Source organism: Leucopleurus acutus (assembly GCF_964270905.1).
Source record: "Leucopleurus acutus genome assembly, chromosome: 3".
Classification (NCBI taxonomy): domain Eukaryota; kingdom Metazoa; phylum Chordata; class Mammalia; order Artiodactyla; family Delphinidae; genus Leucopleurus; species Leucopleurus acutus.
The window spans coordinates 62,819,814-62,843,809 of record NC_139145.1 but is presented as its reverse complement, the minus strand read 5'-3'; the positions used below and the strand labels follow the sequence as shown (position 1 = coordinate 62,843,809).

General features: G+C 44.7%; 1 protein-coding gene across 1 annotated transcript in view; it reads right to left on the bottom strand.

Annotated features, from left to right (window-relative positions):
- The window catches only part of TRPC7 (transient receptor potential cation channel subfamily C member 7), a gene marked incomplete at both ends in the record, with an annotated part of 122,581 nt that overhangs the window by 54,737 nt on the left and 43,848 nt on the right, over nt 1-23,996 (bottom strand). Inside the window, one exon of the mRNA XM_082835488.1 lies at nt 2,457-2,621. Within this exon, the coding sequence (XP_082691614.1) occupies nt 2,457-2,621 (165 nt within the window). The remainder of the gene's footprint in view (nt 1-2,456; nt 2,622-23,996) is intronic.

Below are 23,996 nucleotides of genomic sequence, written 5' to 3'. Positions count from 1 at the left end.
AACTGAGAACATGTCGGGAAATCCAGGCTTGCTGTACTCAGTCTCTGGCTCAAGCCCAGACTTCCTGGGTACTATTCTTTTACTCTGGGAAATAGGTGAATGTGAGATAACTGAGTAGTGCTCCTGAATTAGCTCCAAATGAACTGCATTCTCAAGCCCTCAGGGTGGACACCTGCTTTTACTTGTTGACACACCTCTGTGTTCTGTGGCACTGGGCTCTTAGCCCACAAGTGTAAGCACCTAACTGGGACCTGGTAGCCAGTTGCCCACAAGGTAGGCCATGACTGCAGTAGAGCACCCAGAGAGTTTCCAGCATCGCTCCCCAGTCTGAACTTCCAGTCTTCCTCATCAAATGCCACCCTCTCTTGCCGCCAGCTGCCAGTGGCCGCAAGCAAGGGCTTAGTGTACAAGCTGTTTTTTTGTCTTACTGGACATTCCAGGGAGACAAAATGTCAGTCAGAATAGTCTCTGAACAGAGGAGAGGAAGCAGCAGCCATGGGGCCAAACTTTCCTGCAATCATTACTTCTAGAATATTCCAGAAGACACCATAGGTCTCACCCCTACGTTCCATGGTGGCATCAGTCTCTTGAATTTACTGGGTCCCCAGAAAGTCCGGGATTCCTCCCCCGTCCACACATCCTTTTTGCATCACGTCTGCATGATATTGGCCAAGATTCTTCTCAGACCCACTGAAAATCTAAAAAATTTAGTCAGCAGCTGGCATATCATCTCTTTCTGAATATTTCCCCAGGCAGGTAGAGGCAAACCAATTTGCTGGTGTTGCTTAGTCCCAGTTCCCTGGAAGCTGTCACATTTAGTTTTACAGCAAAAGTGAGGATTGGCAGTGTTTGCCTGTTATTTTAATGATTGATGCCCTAGAATCAGTTTGTGGCTTAGAGAGTGTGGAGGCAGCATCCCTGTCCATCTCTGGATGAGGGCAATGATCTAACTTGCAGTACAGACTGGATAATACTACTATGAAAACAAGTGTCTAAGACAAATGGCCAGCGCTAATCCAGTTTTCAATCTGGTTAGTCTTTTTCACTCACTGTGCTTTTTCCAGCTCATGATAAAGGACAGAAGAAAATAGCCTTACCCTACATGTGTATCATTTGGGGAATACCGCTTTAGAAATCTGTGTCATGGCAGAGTGCCATAGAAACAAAATCCTCGATAGATATGAGGTTGAACACCATATTCAGTGTGAGGACTTTTATTTTTAACACTATCCTACAGAAGAAGGAGTTTGAGTCCTAATTTCTTTCTCTGACACCCCTCCTACTCTAAGGCAGTCAGTTCCTTGCCTGCCTGGTTAGGTGGCCTTGTTAGCAGATCTGAAGTCTTGGGCCCATCGTCCTGGCATGAGTTTTGTCTTGGTGGAGTTGACAAGAGGATCCATTCACTGATGACACTTTTATTAACTGCCTTAGCTGATCAAATTCCCTGTGGAACTAATCTCCCTGTAGTCATATTTCTTCTACTGAATGTTGATTACCTAAGCTTAATTGCTTTTTTTACTATATCACAAAGTAAATGCAGCTTTGGAAACTTTAATGACCACTTAACCTATGAAATATATTTCCGAATTTCGACATGATTTGTTTTTATAGGCGCTAGCTCTTGCCTGAAGCTGGAGTGACTGCTGATGCCTTTTGTGGCTTTGGGTCAGATGGGCTGTAGGGAGGGTGGAACAGGAGGGGCAGCAGCTTGGCTCTTGCAGGTTCCACTCCTTCCATTACAGGCGGGCACCAGACACTCCCCCTTCCTGTGAGAAAAGAACCCAGCTTTGCACCTTTCCAGCTCTCCTCCTTTTTCCTTTGTCTTTTTTCCTTCTAGTGACCTACTTAGCTGCCCATGTGGGCCAGAACCCAGACAAGGAAGCCAGGAAACCAGGAAGATGTTGAGATGGGTCTGCAGTGCCCCAGTAGGAGAAGCCTTTGACTCTCAGCTCCTAGTTGTTTCTCCTTTCTGAACCTGCTTAGAAAGTGTGTGCATCATAATGTAATTGAGAGAGTGAAATGACGTGTTGCATGAAAAGGGCTTAGCGAAAAGAAAGTACTCAATAAATGTTGGCTATTCCTATTATCATTGTTATAATTATTACTACTATGGGTTTGGAGGCCATGTTTAGGACATTGCATAATTAGAAAAGGAAAAGTGCCTTTATTCCCCCTTTATTCTGTTATTGATCAGATTATGCCTTGTGTGTATAAAAGTTTCCATTTTATCACTCCTCTGTCTTTTAAGAAAATGATTTTAGAAAGCAAATCTTAACATTTTCCCTCTTACGTGGTTTTCTACTCTTAAGTACTTTTCTACTTTGTTGGGTCTCTCAGGGCTATTTTCTTTAAATGTGGGAAGCGGTCAGCTGCATGTTTGGACAAAATGGACTTTAGGTTATGCTAAGTAGAGAGAAGAAATAACCGCAAAGACATGCACCTTAAGCAGTCTGTACCTTGCTGCACGGAGCAATCCAATAGGCTATGGCGAGAAAAGGGAGGCCTAGGGAGACTCCAAAGACAGCCAGGAATTTCACAGCGATAGACTGTTGACGTAAGCCTGAGAGATTTTCATACCACATGGTAAGCAATTGCTGTTGACAGTTAGGATGAGCAACGAACTGTGAAAACAAAACAAAGACAAAAACAAAATGCAAACGGGAAAATGGCATCAGTAGCACTTGAACAGTATATGACCTGTGAGTAGCTCAGGGCTGACATGTTCCCCTGGGGCGGGTGGCCTGGGTGTTCGAGCCAGAGCAGCTAGGCCAGGCACCTGCTGGGCCCTTCTGACTTGGGGATGCTGGGGGTCTCTGTGCTATAAGCCCTCATAGGACTGGCCCTCATGGGACTGGCTGCATCAGGGCTTGGTAAGCTGAGGGCCTTGAGAAGTCTCAGGCACAGAAAATGACAGTCAGCTTCTGGGCAGATGCTTGTCTCCAATCCGAGGAGACTTATCTCTGGGCAGAGTTCATCTGGGAGTCAACATATTGGAATGGATGGAGCATGAATGGGGTTTTAGAATCGACATGCGTTTGAATTTTGCTCTACCATTTACTAGGCAGGTGGCCTTGGGCCAGCTGCTTCACCTCTCTGAGCCTCAGTGTTGTCCTCTGCAAAACAGAGCCTGTCACATTGTCTTGTAGAGTTAAATGAGATATTGTAGAAAAGTTCCTCTCTCTTTTCCTCTGTTGTCTAAGAAAAAGTTCTTGCAGTGGAGTTTCCAGAGGACATGTTAAAACTCCTCAGTATTTCCCCACTGGATTTCAGTGGTATTTGGCTTGCATCCCTGTTGCTTATTGTAGCATGCTGGAGCGCTGACACATCGTATCCCCATGCAGTAGCTTCTCACTGCCACCTCCCTCTCTTGGATCTGCCTTGCCCTCATGCCAGGTTACAAGGTGGGCCTTTTGTGGACATTTTGTATTGTTGACCTCACCCTTCTTGATATATGTTGGACTAGGGTTGGAACCCAGACTTAAACTGGGTCCATTAGGTTTTCTCAGCTGGCTATTTTTGTTTTTTATTCCTCTTTTTATTTATTTTTATACATCTTTATTGGAGTGTAATTGCTTCACAATGTTGTGTTAGTTTCTGTTGTACAACAAAGTAAATCAGCCATATGCATACATATATCCCCATATTCCCTCCCTCTTGAGCCTCCCTCCCACCCTCCCTATCCCACCCCTCTAGGTTGTCCCAAAGCACTGAGCTGATCTCCCTGTGCTATGCGGCTGCTTCCCACTAGCTATCTATTTTACATTTGGTAGTGTATATATGTCAGTGCTACTCTCACTTCGCCCCAGCTTCCCCCTCCCCACCGTGTCCTTAAGTCCATTCTCTATGTCTGTATCTTTATTCCTGCCCTGCCACTAGGTTCATCAGTACCGTTTTTTTTTTAATTCCATATATGTGCATTAGCATATGGTATTTGTTTTTTTCTCTTTCTTACTTCACTCTGTATGACAGACTCTAGGTCCATCCACCTCACTACAAATAACTCAGTTTCATTCCTTTTTATGGCTGAGTAATATTCCGTTGTATATATGTGCCACATCTTCTTTAGCCATTCATCTGTTGATGGACACTTAGGTTGCTTCCATGTCCTGGCAATTGTAAATAGTGCTGCAATGAACATTGTGGTACATGTCTCCACATAATTTTGAATTATGGTTTTCTCAGGGTATATGCCCAGGCTACTTGAGACTGTGATCGAGAGAGGCAGTCTTTTAATTTACTGAGGAGTTAACATGTAACCTTCAGGGATCTGGGCAGCTCCCTTCCACTGTGTAGACTAAGTAGCAAAACAAGCCAGTTAAAAAGAGAGAAAGAAGGATGAAGTTGTATAGAAAGAGGTTCTATAGTGTCCTACCCTCTCTGAGGTCCAGCTCCCCTCTGCACACATGGTCCATGAGACACCCCTAGATTCATATACAGCATCTTCCTTTTTCTGATTGATTCAGCAGGTTGACTTGAGTTGCTGTAACCAAACATCCTTTTTCTGCAAATATTTGGTGCTACTTGGCCATTTGTTTTTAGTTGATTCTGAGTCTCGGCCAGTAGAAACTGGTAATAGGCAATATGTAAGTAACATTTATGGGAATAAAGTTTACACTTGAGAAAATTATGCTCATTAGTTTATTTCCTCCCTGTGACAAAGGGAAGCCATTATTTGCTTTAGGCAGCCTGCTCTTTGGCCCTGTCAGGATAGCCATATGCCGTAGGAGCTGGGACGCATGGACTAGAGCAGCTAGACTGGGCATTCTTCAAAGAGACTGCATTTTCAGTAGATTACCCTGGATCATAATGTCCCAATTTTCATCCCATTTGCCTCATTGGGTATTAAGAGGATATATGCAGCAATTTCTGAGAAATGCAAAACATTCCCTTTTCATTATAAGAACAATATAAATAGAGCTATTTAAAAAATTCTCAACGCAGATGGCAACATCTTCTTGTTTCCAGTTTCTGGGAACTCACAGTAGCAACCAAATGATTTGCGAGGATGCTATCAAAGCTTCATTTGGCCCTGCAGCAGCCCCTGGTGATGCTGTTACTCAGTCATTAGCTGCAAATGAGGCTTTTTTGGGGTAGCATTATTGGATTCATGTCAACCATTGTGGCTTTTCCCTTCAAGAACAAGAGCAACAGATTCTCCTCAACCCAGGTAGGAACCCTCAGGCCATCATATGCTTTCCTGTGCCCTTTCTGGCTCACAACAAAGTGGAGCAAACAACAGAACGTAATGCACATGTTTCAGTAATTCTCAGAGCCTGATCCCAGCAAGTCGTCCCGTTGCAGGTCAACTTGCAGGCCTGGAGCGGGGGGCGGTCGGTTTTGTTTTTCAACAGTTAGCCTTCCCTCGGTGCTGAAATGGTCCTGCTCTGGAGAAACACACAGTCTCATGAAGTAGCGGAAGACCACTTGGCTCACCCTGTGGCTCCCTGCACTGTAGCTGCTCTGGAAAGACTCCCGTCCTGACCCCTGCCTTTGGCTTCTTTGTCTTTATCTGGGGAGAAGCCCGTCCATGCTTCTTCTGCTGCCTCCTGCAGACAAATCAGCACAACAAATTGGGCAGCAGAGCAGGAGGGGAACAATTCTGAGAGGGAACACAGTGGGAACAATTCCCACTCGCCCTTACCTGCCTCAGAGGACAGTGGTCCCGACTAAAACAGGGGGGTCTCTCTTGAGACTCTGTCCTCTGATTAGACCTTTGTTAGTTTCCACAGTGGCCTTTCTTCCTCCATAATAAAGCAACCTAGCTCCAAACATGCTATTTATTTGTAGACAGACTTTATAATACTCCCAGTAAGCTGACGGCAGCTGATAGCTGAAGCCCAGATTGTTATTTATCTTTATGTGGGCACTTTTCTGTGTTGGTAGCAGGACTTCGAAGATAACTTCATGACGCACAGTTCAATGTGTATCAGAGGATTTTTCTCCACTGTGCTTTTGAAGCACAAAGAAACATCATTCCTGACCCAAGGAAGATGAGAGTAACACGAGGCACACCATCAAGACACAAAGAACACCCTAACCAGAAGGGCACTCAGTCAGGGAACAAAGGCAGGAGCGGGGGGAGGGTTTTTAAAAGCAGGGTCAGAGAGGAACAGAGGAAGGAAAGCCCACAGCTAGATAGAACAGAGTGGGAACTCAGAAAATCAGTGTTGTCTTGGGCCAGATTTCTTTGGCATCTGCCTCACAATAGGATGGAATGATCTGGATCCTAACAAGAGGATTGCCCAGGCCATTCCTGCCCCTAAACCATTCTGGACTGAGAGCATGGTACGCATTTATGAAAGTTCTTCAAGGGAAGAACTGGTTTGACCACCTCAGCTTTCCCATCGACATGATTCACACTCTTCCTAGTAGTGAGTAATGGCCTGGAGCTGAGACTGTTAAGGTAGGCTTACATGGAGCAGAGCAGCCTATCAAGAGAATACACGTCAGACCAGACCCACAGCTGGGATGGACTGTTCCAGAGGACTGGGTTGGGGCGGGGAGCTAAGAAGTTAAATTGCAAAGAGGGATAGGAGGGAGCTCTGAGACAGAATTCCCTATAATGGAGAAGGAGACTGGAAAACAGGACCTGAGGGTCAGGAGGGCCTAGAATTCATGTGGCTGCCGGTTCTTGAGTCCATCTCAAGCCAGTTATTCTGGTGGCATGTTTGACCAGCCTTCATGTTTAGTATAACAACATTTGTACCCAAAGCTGGTTTTCTGTTAATATCTCACCTACACTTCCTATTCCTCCCAGACCCTGGTGACACTGAGAATATAATGCTGGCATATGGGAACTTTTGGGCATATTGGCCAAATCTTGGCTCTTTCTTTGCGTTCAGTTGGTCCATGGGCTACTATTTTTCTTCTATAGCCTGAAGGAAAATTATCCCCTTCACTCTTTTCCCTGCTTTGTATTCATTTATAAGGAAATATCTGATATTTTAAGAATAGATAGTTGTTGAAGAGCTATCAACATTCCTTAAGTAACTATTGAGTATTTTTAGGGCTGTTTCATGGAATATTAACACCCTTGGGCCATACATTCATATTACAACAGGGCTAAGACTTTCCTGATGGGGGGTGTTTAAGCGTGTGGACGGGTACATGGCTGCTTGGGTTCAAGTCCGGGCCCTGCCACACCCTGGCCATATGCCCTTCAATCATTGACTCTTTCCATGCTTAACTTCCTTTTTCTGTAAAATGAGGCTAATGATGAAGATTGAGTGAGTAAGGATTTGTAAAGTGCTTAGGACAGTACCTGACAAATAGTAAGCACTGTATTAGTATTTGATAAATAAAAATAAGCCCGTGACTCTCCTTTCCCTTCCTGTTTTTTCCTTTCCCTCTTCCTCTTGTTTCTCTGTCCTCCTCCTCACTCCCTGAGGTTCTACTCCACCCTCCTTATCTTTATTCTGACCTCCACATTGTTTTGGCAGATTTTCTTGAAGTGTTGTTGCCTTTGGAAAGGTTCATGTAGCCTGACAGGTGCGTGAGGCCACTCCCTCTCTATCCAGTACCTCCCTCCGTATCCTCCAATGAAAGCGCTTTATCCAGGCAATTAGGTAAAAATGGGCTGGTCTCTGCTAGGGCAGTGAGGGTCACCATCCAGTCTACTCAGCTCCATGTTGATGCTCCCCCTCCACTCTGGAGCCCTCCATCAGTGAGGCGCAGTACAGGTTCCTGAACCTGCAGAAGTACTTCTCCTCCGTCCTCCATGCCCCTCCCCTCCTCCACCTTAAAAGCTGTTAAATCCTGCATTTCCCGTTTAGTGGGGAGGGGAAGAGGGCTACATTTGAGCTGAGGTTTTGAGGCTGCATGATTTCCATAATCCTTAAACACAGATTTTTTTTCTCTGACACTGGGCCTCATTTACAGAATAATGAGATGTGGCAATGCATGATCTGATAAGCCAAAGAATAAATTAGCTGGAGAAAAATTTATGAAATCCAATGCTTATAGAGAAAATGACTTATTTTATACAGATAAACCATCAAAGGCTGATGTCCAATGTGACTGTGGTCAAGATTTTCCACTTAGCTCATCACTAGCCTTTCCGTCTAGAAATCTTTTTTTCCTCCCTCTGGAAACTGTCTACATAGGCAAAAAGAGACAGATACTGTACCAGTTGTCAAGTGGCTGTTCTTAGTGTGGACAGTCAGACTGAATTAGTATAGTTCTGTGGTGCCACTTCCTGTCTGCTGCATCTCATGGGATTTGGTTCAATGGTGCTAATGTTCTTCCCTCCCATTTTGTCTTGGCAAAGCTCTCAAGTCATGGAAGTTGACGAGGGAAGAAGAGGAATGGAAATGTCAGTTGTTGACTAGTTTAGTTTGTTGGTTTGTCCATTCATTCATTCATTCATCCATTCAACATATTTTTCCTCACTGCTGCCCCTTACCAGGCACTGTGCTCAGCACTGGAAATACAGAGAAGTTGCAATCCTTGTCCACAGGGAGCTCTCAGCTCTGTGAGTCTGTGCATGGAATAGGGCTGAGCAGTAACACCCACCAGTTTACGGAGTAAGCCTTCCATGAATGAATGAACACCAAATGCTCATCCCATCAGTGTGCTTTCTCCTGGGTCCCTCCCTCTTGTGAGACCTACTATTGAGAGCCCCACATCCTTGGCACAGCTGGTTGCTTTGTCTACACTGATAACTTAACCTTCAGACTCTTCTTCTCTGTGCAGGCAGTTAGCAGAGCGGTTACATGCACAGGCTCTGAGGCTGGACCATCCTGGTTCAAATCCCAGATACGACATTTTCTAGCCGTGTGACCCTGGGCAAGCCACCTCACTTCTCCTAGCTTCGTGATCTACGAGAGAGGAAAACATGTGTTGGATGCTCAGTACGTGGCCTGGTACTTACACTTTAAGGTGGACATTGGTGTTACTGCTGCTGCTGTTCCTACTACCACTTCTGCTCTCCCTCCAGGGCTAAAAATAGTTCTCTTTGCTCTTCCCTTTGCTGAGTTTATCCATCAGCAGAGTGTTGAGTGACCATGTGATTTTAGAGTTAAACATTCCTGAAGAACGTAGTATGCTTAATTACAGTAAAAAAGAAAGCAGAAGTTGCCATTGTTTTATTAAGTTTTCAATCAATAGAGCATTCTAATATAGAACCAACATTGCCACCGTGCCTACTGAACCTATTTATTTAGCCATGCAGCTCCTGAGAGGCCACTACAAGAGTATGATCTAGGATAGTTCTGGGTAAATGGTGGTGGAGAATGAGAAGGAAAAGGTGTGGGGCTTGGAGCTTTGGGTGGGTAGCCCCACAATTCATACCTCTTTCAAGTAGCCTCTAAGCATGGGCACTAGACAAAGTAAAATGTTTTAAAATCACAGCTTGAGTGTTTTTTTACTGTTAATAATTTAGGACCTAGTCTATGAAGGAACTTTGGTTATGTTATCTGTAATCTTCACAATAACCCTCCCCAAAATGGTTGCATTATCTACATCCTCATATACAAATGAGGATGTGTTATCATACCCATCTTGCAGTTGAGGAAACTGAGGCTGGGTCAATTTAAGTCCCACAGCTAGGGAATGGTGTAGTCAGGCTTCCAGCTCAGGTCTGTCTGATTCCAAAGCCTGAGGTCTTTTCATGTGTAAGCTCCCTCTGAAATTCTCTTGATTTGGTTGGCTTGGACTCTAGCCCTTCCCGGTCTTAGTTCTTTACCATAAATAAAACAGTAAAAGCAAACACTTATTGAGCACTCATATGGATCAGGCCCTTTGCTTGAGCACATTATGAACATTGTCTCATTTAATCCATTATGCCCATTATAGAGCTGATGGCACTGTGACTGTCAGATCCAAAGTGGACATTTCTTAAACACTTCCTTATACCGCCTCTCTCAACTGACGTTTCCTGCGTCTTTTCTGGGTCAGGTCTCTGGCATATTCTATCTGCCAAGCAGGAGGGCCTCTCTGTGAGCCTACAGATTTCCCATGTGCTGCAGAGATGCTCATACCCCCAGCCAGAGTTTTGGGTGTCTCCTTTCACCCTGTGGCAGTGGGCTGTGTCCTCTTGGGGAGGACAGTTGATCTCTGACTTCCTTCTCCAGAGCAGTAGATGTTTTATGATAATCCCACATCCACTCCATTTGCACTGTTTGGGTTGGATGGGAGGATGGAGGGTTAGGGTTAGATGGAGGGGATTTTGGTTGGGGAGAAAGGAAGCAAGTGAAAGGGAGGGAAAGGAAGGAAACAGAAGAACAGAGCAAAGGATGGGAGAGTAAGAGAGTTTAAAACCTGACTCCCAGCTGCTGTTCCAGCTTCTGCTCATTTCCTCCCCATTCCTAGTCTCTGGCCAAACTCCAGCAAAGCTGTTCTCAGAGCCTTCCCAAGCTTGACCATCTCTGAGCCTCTGGTCAAGGTATCGCTGCAACCTGGAGTGCTTTCCTTCTCATCCCCCCATAGCCAAGTTTTGTCCAGCTCAATAACTGTCTCTTCCGTGAAAGTTTACCCTGCCCATTCAGGTGAGAATCTTTCTTTCTCTCCTCTCAAGTCATTTGTAGTCTCTCTCATTAATCATAGTTATAATGCCTGTGTAACCCTCTACTGGAGAGAAAACCCCTCTGGAGGGCTCTTATGGTCCTTAGGGTGGTGCTCAATGCATGGGTACTCAGGCAGTGTCATCTGAACGAGTGAATGGTGCAGCAAGAAGTTCTCCGAGTTCAGACTGCAAACCTGGCGCCATCTAGAGGACCAGAGTGGCCTTCCAAACGTGGTCCCTGTGGTGTGGCAGAGTCCAGCACTTGCGGCCATGTGACCACATCTGGAAGACACACATGGGTACAAGAGGCTGAAAGTTTGCTTGCTATCCAGGAGACATGATGAGCAGATAGATGACTGAATTCATGTCTCCACTGAAGTTGTTCTCACTGCAGAAGTGCCAGGAGATTGGAAAATGACGACAACAGCAGCAGCAACAACAACTTCTTCATTTCCAGAGGTAACTGAGCTAGGAGTTCAAAGATCTTACCTGGAAAAAATTCATACCATCATCTGCAGGAGGTGCCCAAGAGTGGAGCCAGGGAGGCAGGCGGGGATTGGAGCTCAGCTCTTGGCGAGTTCTGCTGCTGTGTTTCACGTGCCTTGCCTCCACACCTGCCTCCCTCTCCTCACCTGTTCTGCAGCGCTGTCTTCAGAATCCCCCATTTGCTAACTGAGTGTGTTTTAAACACTCCCCTCTTTGCTGGGAGATTCCATTTGGATGCCTGCACAGATGGCTCTCGCTCGATTCCAGCTTCCCCTACCTTCTCTTCCACTTGTGCATCTGCTAGCCCAGCCAGCCCTGGCATGTTCTTGGTTATTTACATAGCGGAGGGTCCTGCCAGGTAGCTGCTGATTGAGCCATTCTGGAAGTCTACAGGGAAGCAAGAGGAGATGGGCACTTCTGAAGACTCTTCGCGCCCACAGAGACAGAGATTTGATATCGTCTTTTCAGTTGAGTAGTTTGCTTGTTGTTCCCAAAGATAACTCTCTGTTCCTGTTTCCCAGGGTCAGCAGGACGTGGAAAATTCCTCGACCTCAAATTAGTCAAAGCTTGAATTTTCCGGATCAATAGGGATTACTTACACAAATGCCCCAAATTGGTAGGTTCTGAGGACTGTATCTGTGACTCAGCAGCATCTCTCTTGCCAGGGAAAGAATGATTTTCTCATGAAGCACCCTGTGCTTCAGTCTTTGGGGTGCAGTGACCCAAACAAATGGTTCTGGGCTTCTCCCAGAGCTCTGAGCGAGCCATTTCCTGAGTGCGGACACAGTGGCAGCGGGCCTTGGCTGGCCCTCCTGGAGGCGAATGCTGACTGTGCGATTTTCTAGTGCTCCCGGGAGTCCTCCCACAGCACTGAGCCCTGAGGGTGCTGATGAGGTGACTTGGTTTCCAGTCTGGCTGTGTTGTCATGGCCAGAGTCACACTGTGTGTGGACGCAGAGTGAGCTTCCAGCTGGCTGCAGATGACTGCCTCTGCTCTTTCACAGTGTCACAAAGAGGCCACTCTCCATTCCTGGGCAGTGACTCTCTCGACCCCACTTAGGGCTGTGCCCTAGCCTGAAACTGAAGGAGAAGTGGAAGCAGCTTCTAGCAAACCTTCTTGGATTATCTTTAACTACTCACGTTCCCGATCACTCCCTTTCACCCAAACTGCTCTGCATACTGTTCCTAAACATGGCCTGTGTAGTAGCCCTCATGCCTGTTTCAAGGAAGGTCCATCTTGTTTCTCTCTGGTTCAGTTCCTAATCAACCTTCAACATCCAAGTTTCTCTTTACTTTCAAGTCCTACCAAGTCCTTCAGCCCCCTGAGACACCTTGGACTCTTCTGGGTCTTGTTGTACAGCCAACTCACTTGACAGTCATGGTCATGGGTCAAGCTGTGAATAGCTGTATTATTGTGTTTACATCTGATCTCTTCTGCTATTTTTAAGCTCTTTGAGGGAACCAACTGTCTTTGTATCCCCAGGAGTGTGCAGCCTTATGTTTTGCACATAGTAGGTACTCAGCAAACATATTTTGAGTGATAAATTGTACTCTTCTGAAGCCTCTAAGATCTGCTCCGTCATTTTCTCTGTGACTCATATTCCCAGAATGATTTCTAAATATAACACATCCTCTCTTACTCTCAGGGTCTGATGAACATTTAACTGTCTTCACGTCTTTAGTAGAGGGCAGACAGGGAGAGATGATGAAAACTAAACCAGGCTCTTGTCTTCTTGTGCAGGAGAAGATTGAAATGGGAGGCTGAAATAGGGTTCGAGGATTCTCTTTTGGATTGAATGAGGGTTGTTTAATTTCTATGTATGGCATTACCAAACTGACATCAATCTGGAAAATATTTATGTAATAAAAATAGTAATAACTATCATCATTATAAAGAGTAGCTAATGTTTATTGATTATTCTGTGTCAGGCTCTTTGCTTAACAATTGCTGTTATTTAACCCTCATATCAATTCCTTGAGATAGATATTGTTATATCCCTATTTTAAATATGGGAGCATGAGACACAGAGAAATTAAGTAACTTGCCTATAAACACGAAGGTGATATAACAGGGTATGGACTTGAAGCCAAAGACAATGTTTTGAACTATTATCCTGTATTTCCACAAGGCAGATTTTAAACACCAAAGCATGAGGAACCACAGTGATTTCTCCAAGCTTACAGAGGCCAGGGGACCTCCTGATTCAAGTTGTTGCTAGACCTCTGATCTCTCTGTGCTTCTGCCTGTGGGCCAGCCAAGGGCCAGTAGAGATAAAAGTCAGGAATACGCAAGGGGAAGGGCTTGAAGCCAGCTTCCTCGACAACCTCATCTTCCTAAAAGGAGCGAGTCATCATGCTAAAGATGAAATCCTGGGCTCTCTCTCCTGCATACAGACAAGAGTGGCAACAACTGATTCAGCCGTGGCTCAACTGCCTGGTCAGCACTTTGCTAGGAACCAGGTTAATGTGGACATCACCTAAGCCCTGATTTACAGCCTTGAAACATACAGACTCCGGCCAAAAACCCGCTTTGCTAAAGGATCTTTTTAGGATCTCCGGCCTCTTGCCATATCCCACCTGATGCTGACATTTTACTAGGAAGAGCTGTAGTTTCAGATAATTCTTTGAGCCTGAGAACTTGATAATATTCCCAAGTTGGATCCGTAACTCTTGTCCCTTAGGTGCAAGGTCGTAGAACATGCGCAGGGTCTGGAGTCAGCCCACCTGGCTGCCAGTCTTGGCTTTACCACTGACTATTAAGGGACAGGGTAGCTTAAGTTTTCAGGCCTCAGTTTCTCCATTTATAAAATGACCATAAGTGTGACTAACCCAAAGGAGGTTTCAAGGGTTCAGAAAATGCACTTCCAGTTTTTGGTTTATGGTTCAGTTTTCAAGTGCCACAATACTGTTTTGTTGTTGTTGTCAATACAATATTTTATTTCTGTAATAAAAGTCAGAAATGTAAATCATTTTTATCTTAAGCCCTGTCCAAAGAGTTATGTCATGCATTAAAATTTTTAGTCATTCAAAAGTATGTCACTTACAGAGTATTCATCTATATATTTCTTACGATTCTTAAGTAGAGAAAGAAATTTGATTATCAATAACAGCAAAGTTTTCCTGCAAGAATAATTCTAACTCAAGTTCAAAGACTTCATCAACTAGGAGAACATACATCCAAAGGTATTGATATTGATCCAGGAAATCAACATTTATATACTCAATTAAACAAAAGAAGACAAAGACCAGAAATGCTTTCTTGAACTATAAACACAGCTTCCAGCCAATAAAAAATTGTAGTCCTAGGTTGATGGAGCTAGTGCTAAGTGGTAGGGTGAAGTAGTCATACATTTTTCCAGAAAATTTTCTGCAATTATGGAATGAAATATTAGATCAGTTGCAGATGAAAGAGTCAGAGGGAACTGTCTTGAGTTTACCTATAACTTTCTATTATGATTCCCAAATTTCCAGGTTTCTCTTGCAGAGTAATGTGCATATAACTCAGCAATGATTTATTTCATACACTTTGCTTTTTAAAATCACACTTTACGTTTTACTCTTATGTAATTATTTAAAAATAACGCTTAAAATTAATTTCTCTCCTACAAATATATTGTTGATGTGTGTGTAACATGTATTTTGCCCATGTTTTCGTTTTACTTGATGCTTTTATTTCTATATAGTTTTAACTTTGACACATACTTAGGATTTTTGTGTCACTTTTTTAAATTTATGAATTCTCAACACTGAAAGAATGTTAGTATTACCAGCATTTTGATGATAATGAGAAATGCTGAAATAATGGCATAACCATTGGTTGGAGAATTAGAAGTAGCATGTTTGTGGCCCACATGTTCCAGGTATTGGCAGCTGGTGAGCACAAAGCTAGCCGCATCGGTAGGCGTGCTTGCATCCATCCACCAGACAGATAGTAAGTGCCAGTTGATACTGTGCACCAAGCATTTTCAGACACAGAGGACACAGCAGTGAGCAAGGTGGTCAAGGCCTCTGCCTTTGGGAAGCTTGTTAATTCCCAGATCTTGATGGTTCGTAGCCCTTTCAAGCTAGATGGCAGGGATTTTTTTTATGATTGCCTCTTCCTGTATACTTCTGCTTGATTCCAGTATCCTACACAAGTCACTTTATCCGTCACTAAATGTTTTCTGAACTGTTCCTCGGTGGCTGGTCCAGTGCACAGGCACAGCTGTTCCTGGGCCTCTGCAGCCCTGCTCTGGCTGCCCCACCATCAGCTCTCTGATCTCCTGTTCTGTTTGCATTGAAGCTTCCTGGCTGGTCCATGCCTCTGAAGAGTGTGTCTATCCTTCCGCTCTCTGCTCTCAGGGGCTGACTTTCTCCTGTAGTTCTGCCTCTGGGCTGGTGGGCTCCCACCTGGTGGTGAGCGCTGAATTCCTCAGGACTTTGAATGTCTCCTTGGCAGATGGGACATCTGCTTCCTTGGCAGAGATGACCACTTGCTCTCCATCATGCCTGTCTCCAGATCTCCATCTGTTTACCCTAGAAATGTCTGTCTCCTCTCACGCTCATCTTTTCTAGAGGGCAGCACCCCAACAGAGTCTCTGGAAGTGATGCCTAGGGTGAAGTAATACCTTCCATTGTCCCGCAGTTTCTCCTTCTCAGGGTTCAGGCCTGCCTGATTCTGCTTCTGAGATCCTAAGTGGAGGATCATTGTCATATTTCATTTTACCTCCATCTGGCTATATGAGTTAGCCTCCCGAAAGCTGGGTGGAGAGAGGTGTTAATCCTGAGCCAGTACTCTTAGCTCCCTACACACAGCTCATCTCGGCTTGCGGGGAGGCCAGGGATGATCTGAGGACCACCGTCTGCTGAGCCCAGAACCCCTGCTTATCCCTCACACTCAGGTCTTGGCCAGACTTCTCCTCTCTTCTAGGAACTTTTCTCTCAGACCTTCCTTAAAAATTAACCTTATTTCCTGCTCTTCCACCTTCTGGCACCGACCTGACCAACAAAGTTAAGTCCCGTGTAGACAGTGTTCAAATGCTCTTCCATGTGGCTCCGGGCCCTGTGCAGACAATAGGGTGTGTCTGTTATGAGCACCCCTCCCCAACAACCAACGTAATTGTTCCCATCTAGAGCACACAGAGAACTTTTAAAGGGTGTCTCCTAATCCCATATGTCATACTGCCTCTTTCTGTCCTCTGATACTTTAAAGGACATTGGTACGTAGACAAAAAGCCGGGCACATACCTTAGCTAGATAATTAGTAAATGTTGGGTTCTTTTCTCTTGGTGCCTGCTGTCACACAAGGCTTCCAGCCTGAACATCCTCAGTTGGTCCTTGCCCTTCTCTCGGAAATGTGGAAATCCATCACACCTCGAACACTGGGAAACATGCAGCGTTAATTTCTGGTGAAGGCACATTCTGGTCAGGCAGGTGACCGCTGGCTCTGTGTTCTTAGATGTCAAATGAGGGGTATGAATATTCAGCAACCAATGCAAAGGTCCCCTTGACAATGTGTTTGGTATTTGAAGAGACAGTCGTCTCCTTTGTCATTCAGGGGCTAGTGATATATATATATATATATATATATATATATATATAGAAAATTTCTTGATAGGTTGAGTTAATTTTGGTCGTGCTTTGAATGCTGGTTTTTATCAACCTCTGGCAAATAAAATCTCTCTTTAAGCATGTTCATATTCTTTAGAAGTGGAAACTGAGTCTCATAAGTTATCATGATATATTTAAGGTTACATCTATGTATACATAAGTTTATGTTCATCCATCCATCCAGAAAATACCTACTGAGCCAGATAGCAGGAACACAAAGTTTGCAAATAATGTCTCTCAGTATTGCTCTCATGACCCTCAAAGTCTACTTAGGGAAACAGACAGGTAAGCAGGCAAATTCAGTGTAGCTCAATCAGTGCCATAACGGGTTAGCCGTGCATGCCGTGATATAGCAGCCCAAGAGGGGATATGGAGGGATAGTGAGAAAAGGCTTCCTGGAGGAAAGATTATCGAGCTGAGCCATGAAGGCTATAACCAGGCCACTGAGAGAGTCAGGAAGGGCATGTTGAAGAGAAGCAGTTGCAAAGAGTTTGGGCTCGGGAATTAGATAGATCTTGATTTAAATCTCACCTCTGCCTCTGAGCTGAATCTGTTTCATCTGTAAATGGGGATGGCAGTACTGATGGTTTACATGGAATGAATGCATTCAAAACACTTCACATGGTGAAGGGGACAGATTAAGCACTTAATAAATTATGGTTGTTGTTATTATTAGTGATGCCTTGGAGCCTGGTGTGTCAGGAGAGGTGTAGGTATCTCAGGGTGAATGGACCATTGGGGAGTGATGGGAAATGGGAGCCTCTGAAGGGGTCTTGCCTCATGCTAAGATGGAAACTAAATATGACTTGGAAAAGCAGGTACCTGGGGAGCTAGAGAGAGTTGTAATAGACTTTCATTTTTAGATATATGGGCCAGATGCCCATAGTGTAGATTGTATGTGCACACACATTTGCCCCCACTTACGCCCCTGCTATCCACTCATTTACCAAAGAGCAGAACAACGTCATTTAAATTACATCGTCAGACAGTCTCAAAAGGCTCCAGGGCCACCTGATTCATGGAACCTGCCTAATAGACAATGATAATAATGTCCAGGATTCATTTTGCAACCTCTTTAAATGTTAATGATCAATAATGGGGAAAGTTCCTGGGCCAGTTGTGGGTTTAATTTAATTTACAAAGCCACCTGGAGCTATGCAGAATACTTTTTACATTTTTTCCATACCAAATTTGGATAGCTTCTAGTCACTGTAATGTCAAATGTATAGCAAAGACACTACCCTAAGGTCTGAGAATCTAGAATGGAAGCCAGGTGACCTGGGTAAAGGGACAGGAAGGGACAGAGTGGTAAGCAGAGGGAAGACCTCTGTTTGGTCAGGGTGGTCGAGGAAGGCTTTGGTGTGTTTCAGGAAGAATGAGGCTGCCAGTGGGCTGGATCAAAATGAACAAAGAGGAGAGAGGCAGGATGTGAAGTAGGCAAGAGCTAGATTATCCGAAGTCTGATAGACTTGGGAAGAAATGTGATGTTTGTCTAAGCATAGTGGGCACTCTTGGTCTGGCCTCTTGTCCAGCTGAAGGAGGCTCAGTTCTTAGCAGAAATCCATCCTTCCTAGCCAGATAATGTCTCTTCCTTGTTCTTGGGGAGATGGGGGAGGGGAGGTTACAGAATCCACCATCATTCTTGCACTCTCATCCTCAGGTCACTGAGTGTTGGACAAGCAGTCTCTCCTCGGTCCTCACCTCTTCTCTGCCTTGATGCTCATCCTCTGCTTCTCTCCGTTCTCTGAGGAAGAAGCCTCTCTCCTAATCACAGCTGTGCTCTCACCTGTGTTCCTGACCTTCCCTATGGCTCCCTGACCATCTGAAGCCTGGCTCCTGAACCCTGCTGCAATGGATTTCTCAAAATTTCTTCTCATTGTCCGATCTGCGAGTCTGTTCTGTGTCTTCCTTCCCTCTGACAGCTCTGTAGTCCAGGCGTAGCCTACCGCCTGCTGAATCATAAATGCCTTCTCCCTTGACCCCCTCTGTATCACTGGGTGTCTATATATCCTGCCTGGGAGAATCGAGCCTGTCTTGTTTTCTTGGCTGAAGGCTCATCATGGGAGAATGAGTGGCGTTTTGCCTTCTACCTCCAGAGGAGGTGGCCAGGAGGGCTCTAGTGAGCCAAGTGGTCCTAGCTCAGGGGGAAATTCACAGTTTCTGGGGGCTTTAGGGATGGCTTTGAAGACCATATGCTGGCCTTATTTTCGGATCAAGGCCCAGTGAAGGGGAAGGGCTAGAGGGCAGGAGGGTACCTGGTGGTGGAGAGATACTTCCTGAGACTAGGAGAGGGGAGTGGGCTTTGGGAGTGGGCTGTGGGGTGTAGGCATCAGGTTCTACTTGAACTGTCTGCCCTGGAGGTAGAAGGACCCCCAATAGGGGTAATTTCAGAGTGCTAGTATTGACAGTGGCCAATAAGCTTTTTTTTTTTTTGCGGTATGCGGGCCTCTCCCTGTTGTGGCCTCTCCCGTTGCGGAGCACAGGCTCTGGACGCGCAGGCCCAGCGGCTATGGCTCATGGGCCTAGCCGCTTCGTGGCACGTGGGATCTTCCCGGACCGGGGCACGAGCCCGTGTCCCCTGCATCGGCAGGCAGACCCTCAACCACTGCGCCACCAGGGAAGCCCCCAAGAGGCTTTTTTAATGGAAGTTCAGGAGAGGGTCCCGGCATCAGTCTGACCTAGAGATCTTGCTTCACTGGCAGCTCCATGAGGGCAGGGATTCTTGTCTGTTTTGTTTTTATTATTATATTCCCAGCACCTGCTATAGTACCTGGGATACAGTGCTCAAAAAACAAACTGTTGAATGAATAAGATGGAGCCACGGCTTGTGGACAGATGGAGGTGATCAGTGCGTCTTAGGGGTATCAGGTGTCCACAAAGAGAAGGGCACAGGCTAAGAGCCCTCTTTGGGTATACAGGTGAGTCTTCAGGACTGTGATAAGACACAGAGGAGGATGCCCTAGACTGACTGAGGCAGGATTTCCTGGCAACCTGGGTGTAGGAGACACTGGGTTAGATCTGACATGATTTAGAAAAATTTAAAAATGATAAGAGCCAACATTTATGATGCACCAGACATTTTTTAAGTGATTAATTTAATCCTCACAATAATCCTGTGACATAGATACGATGATTAACTTTTTTTTTTCAAATGAGGAAACTGAGGCATAGACAGGCTAAGTGACTTGTCTAAGATCACACAGCCAGGATGTGAACCACCCAGGAACTCTCACTCCAGAGTTTCTTCTATACCAAGTAGCAGTTAAGATGTGAGATTTCTTACCCCTGAGAGTCATGAAGCAAATTCATACTGCTTATACTTGTTTCTTCACTAATTATATAACTTGATATTGTATATACATGTATAATACTATATGTAAAATTTTAGTAATATAATAAAATAATTCTGACAGAACAGATTATGGTTAGAAATAGATAATTTGTTTTCTAGTAATAGAGTATAACAACTTGGAGTGAGCTGTGCCTTGTCTGCCAACCAGGTAATACGTAGCCAGCTCCCTAATTACTAGTACCTGCTACAGATCAGGATAACTCCTGAAAGATAACATTTGTAATGTGCTGTACTAGTCCACATTTATACAGTACTTGCTATGTACTGGAACTTTATAAGGCAAGTATTATTACGCCTGCTTTAGAGATGAAGGAAGAGCAAGGTTAAGTGATTTGCCAGGGTGACCCCAGGCTGTCTCACTCCACAGCTCATGATTCTAACCACTGCGCCACACAGAATGTTTCTTTCCACATTATGTGGAAAGCTCTGTTTTTCAGTAGAAACATTCATTCTTTGATTATCTGGAAGGGAGTCAGTTATTTCAGGAAGAAGTCTTTAACAACCACCTAAAGAACCTTTAGGATATGTGTACACTGTTTACGAATATACCATTATAATAGAACACTGCATATACGTATATGTATATGTAATGTATATGTCTCCCACCCTGTCGGTTTTCACTGGGCAGTGGTCTGTTATCAGTTAAGGATTTGTAACTAGTGCTAATGGATTTGGTTGTTGGAATTTTGTTTTTATAAATCCTCCCTAATGGGTCTTAATTTTACTAAATGCCACCCTGATGGTCACTGAAAGCAGCTTCCAAATTAGCAAACATTAAAAAATTTCTTTTAATGTTTAAGAGTGCTCCCCACTCTTCCCCTTTGGGGATCCCACTGGTAACCTCCTAGGCAGAGAGAGCCGGTCTTAGCCCTGTGGGTCTCAGCACAGTGTGGTAGTTAAGAACAGAGGCTTTGGGACCAGGCATGTAAGTTGAAGTCCCTGCCTGCTTCTTACCAGCTGTCTAATTTTCAGTGACTTACTCTGCCTCTCTGGGCCTTGGTTCCTTCATCATTTAAATGGGGAAAACATGACTGAGGCTTCTGTGAGTATGCAGCATGCAAATGACAAGTGGGAACAGGATTGGCACTCAATGCCACAGAGCTACTCTACGTGCCCTTTTTTTTTTTTTTTTTTTTTGCGGTACGTGGGCCTCTCACTGTTGTGGGCTCTCCCGTTGCGGAGCACAGGCTCGGGACGCACAGGCTCAGCGGCCATGGCTCACGGGCCCAGCCGCTCCGCGGCATGTGGGATCTTCCCAGACTGGGGCACGAACCTGCGTCCCCTGCATCAGTAGGCAGACTCTCAAACCCTGCGCCACCAGGAAAGCCCTCTACGTGTCTTCTTTCTGAGCATCTTCTCTCCTTGTCTTCTGGGTCCTGATTCTTTTTTCCCCATCCTCTGCCCAGTCCTTCCCTGCATCCATGTGGGCCCAGGGCTCTGAGGTACCCCATCCTACTGCAAAGTCCTCCAGGCTCCTACATAGCCTCCAATTTCATCCCTCACCTAAATGAAATCTCTGTTAGGGCAACTTAGAATCTGAGTAAAGCAATTTATCCTATGGTAGGCCAGACTCCCACAGAAGCTTCTAAGTTAAACTTGTGCCCTGGGTTACAAAGTCCTGTTTTTTACCTCCAAAAGAGCAGTTACACAGATTCCTTCCTTTCTTGGTCATAGCTACCACCTTACTTTATTTAGGCCCTCATCACCTCCCCCTGGTTCATCTAAAAGCATCTTAGGTAGTCCCCGTCTCGTATACACCATCACATCTTGCTACCTACAGTCCTGACATACCATTGACTTGGCCACACATGTGTAAAAGTTTCTGTATTGTGCAAGAGCCATATACGTCAACACGGAGAAGATGAAGGGTCCAGTATGGAAATGCTAAAGGATATTGGTGGTGTGGTGTAGTGAGTGGCTGTGGGCAGGGGGAATTCACGTAGGAAATGCTTATCTGCCTAGTGACCAGGGGAATGAATTTAAAAATTTGCATAGGATAGTATTTTACATCTCTTAAATTAGAAGAAAAAATCCTAATAATACTTCATGCTTGCAAAGTATTGATGAAACCAATTTAGTTGTATAATACTGTTGACATTGAGAAATAGTATTGCCCTTTGGGAAAATAATTTTTCAGTGTGTTTCACAAATATTTATGTCCTTTGACCCGGTAGCCTCACTGTCAGAAATCCAATTTTAGGAAATAACAGACAAGAAGGAAAGAAAGTGACATGTATGGAGATGATAGTAAAATATAAGTAATGACAAGTGAATGTATAGCTAGTGGGAAGTAGCCGCATAGCACAGGGAGATCAGCTCGGTGCTTTGTGGTCACCTAGAGGGGTGGGATAGGGAGGGTGGGAGGGAGACGAAAAAGGGAGGAGATATGGGGATATATGTATATGTATAGCTGATTCACTTTGTTATAGCAGAAACTAACACACCATTGTAAAGCAATTATACTCCAATAAAGATGTTAAAAAAAAAGTGAATGTTTACCAGTAGAGAAGATATAAACAATGATACATCAATGTTATGCTGGCATAAACATGATAATTATAGGAACCTGTTTACTTTGTAATGCTTGGTAAATCCAACCACAAAATTAGTTACCCTATAAGTATGTATTATAAATACATGCCTACTATGGGGAAGAATGGGAAGAATGTTAAACAAATGAGAGCAACTGACATATGAGGCATATGAATGTAGTCTGTTCCTTTCCTTTTAAATATTTTTCTTATTGTTAAAATGCTATCTGTACAATAAGTAAAATTATCAAGGTAACTGCAAAGACAACTCAAGGATTCCCTTTCTGTTACGGAATGAAGGCGGAACACTTCAGCATGGCTTCTTCACAGCCCATCAAAGCTGGCCCTGCTTCCCCAGCAGGTCGTATTTCCTTCAAGCCCAGTCTCCTGAACAACGCCCCCCGCCCCCCCGCTCATTTTTGTCCCCTTCACCCCAGCCTTTCTTCCCATGTGTCCTTACCCTGACCACCTCTGATTCTCCAAACATTAACACAGCTTTGTGCTTTGCCCCACTGTTTTCTCCATCTGGAATCCCCTTTTCTTTGGTGCTCTGACCCACCTTTCAAGGTCTGACTCAGAAGCTACCTATTCTGCCTCCCTGAGGGTTTCCAACATCATTTTTTGTGTAAATTAATCTTTCCTTTCCTTGTTAGACAGAGGGCTGGAGTCAGAAGTGTGTAGCCCTTTAGGATGTAAGCTTCTGATGGCATGGACTAGGTCTTTTATTTTATTTATTTATTAAAAATATTTTTTTATAGGAGGTTCTTATTAGTTATCCATTTTATACATATTAGTGTATATATGTCAGTCCGAATCTCCCAATTCATCACAGGCCCCCCCCGCCCCCCGCCCCTTTCCCCGCTTGGTGTTTATACGTTTGTTCTCTACATCTGTGTCTATTTCTGCCCTGCCAACAGGTTTATCTGTACCATTTTTCTAGGTTCCACATATATGCGTTAATATACGATATTTGTTTTTCTCTTTCTGACTTACTTCACTCAGTATGACAGTCTCTAGATCCATCCACGTCTCTACAAATGACCCAATTTCGTTCCTTTTTATGGCTGAGTAATATTGCATTGTATATGTACCACATCTTCTAGGGGCTAGGTCTTTTAGCATCTACAGATTTAGCTGATAATAGGTGTCACATGATTATTCCCTCCTTCAAGCTTGCAAGTCGGCCTGTTCAGGAAGAGCTAACACCTATCAGAGGGGAAGCAAGCAAAGCAGTCAGATGATGATGTATCCAATGGTTTTATTTTGGAGTAATACATATAAAAAGATTAATTGGGGCTTCCCTGGTGGCGCAGTGGTTGAGAGTCCGCCTGCCGATGCAGGGGACGCGGGTTCGTGCCCCGGTCCGGGAAGATCCCACGTGCCGCGGAGTGGCTGGGCCCGTGGGCCATGGCCGCTGGGCCTGCACATCTGGAGCCTGTGCTCCGCAGTGGGAGAGACCACAACAGTGAGAGGCCCGCGTACAGCCAAAAAAAAAAAGATTAATTGATTTGTAATTTCTTCAGGATGCAACTTGCTGG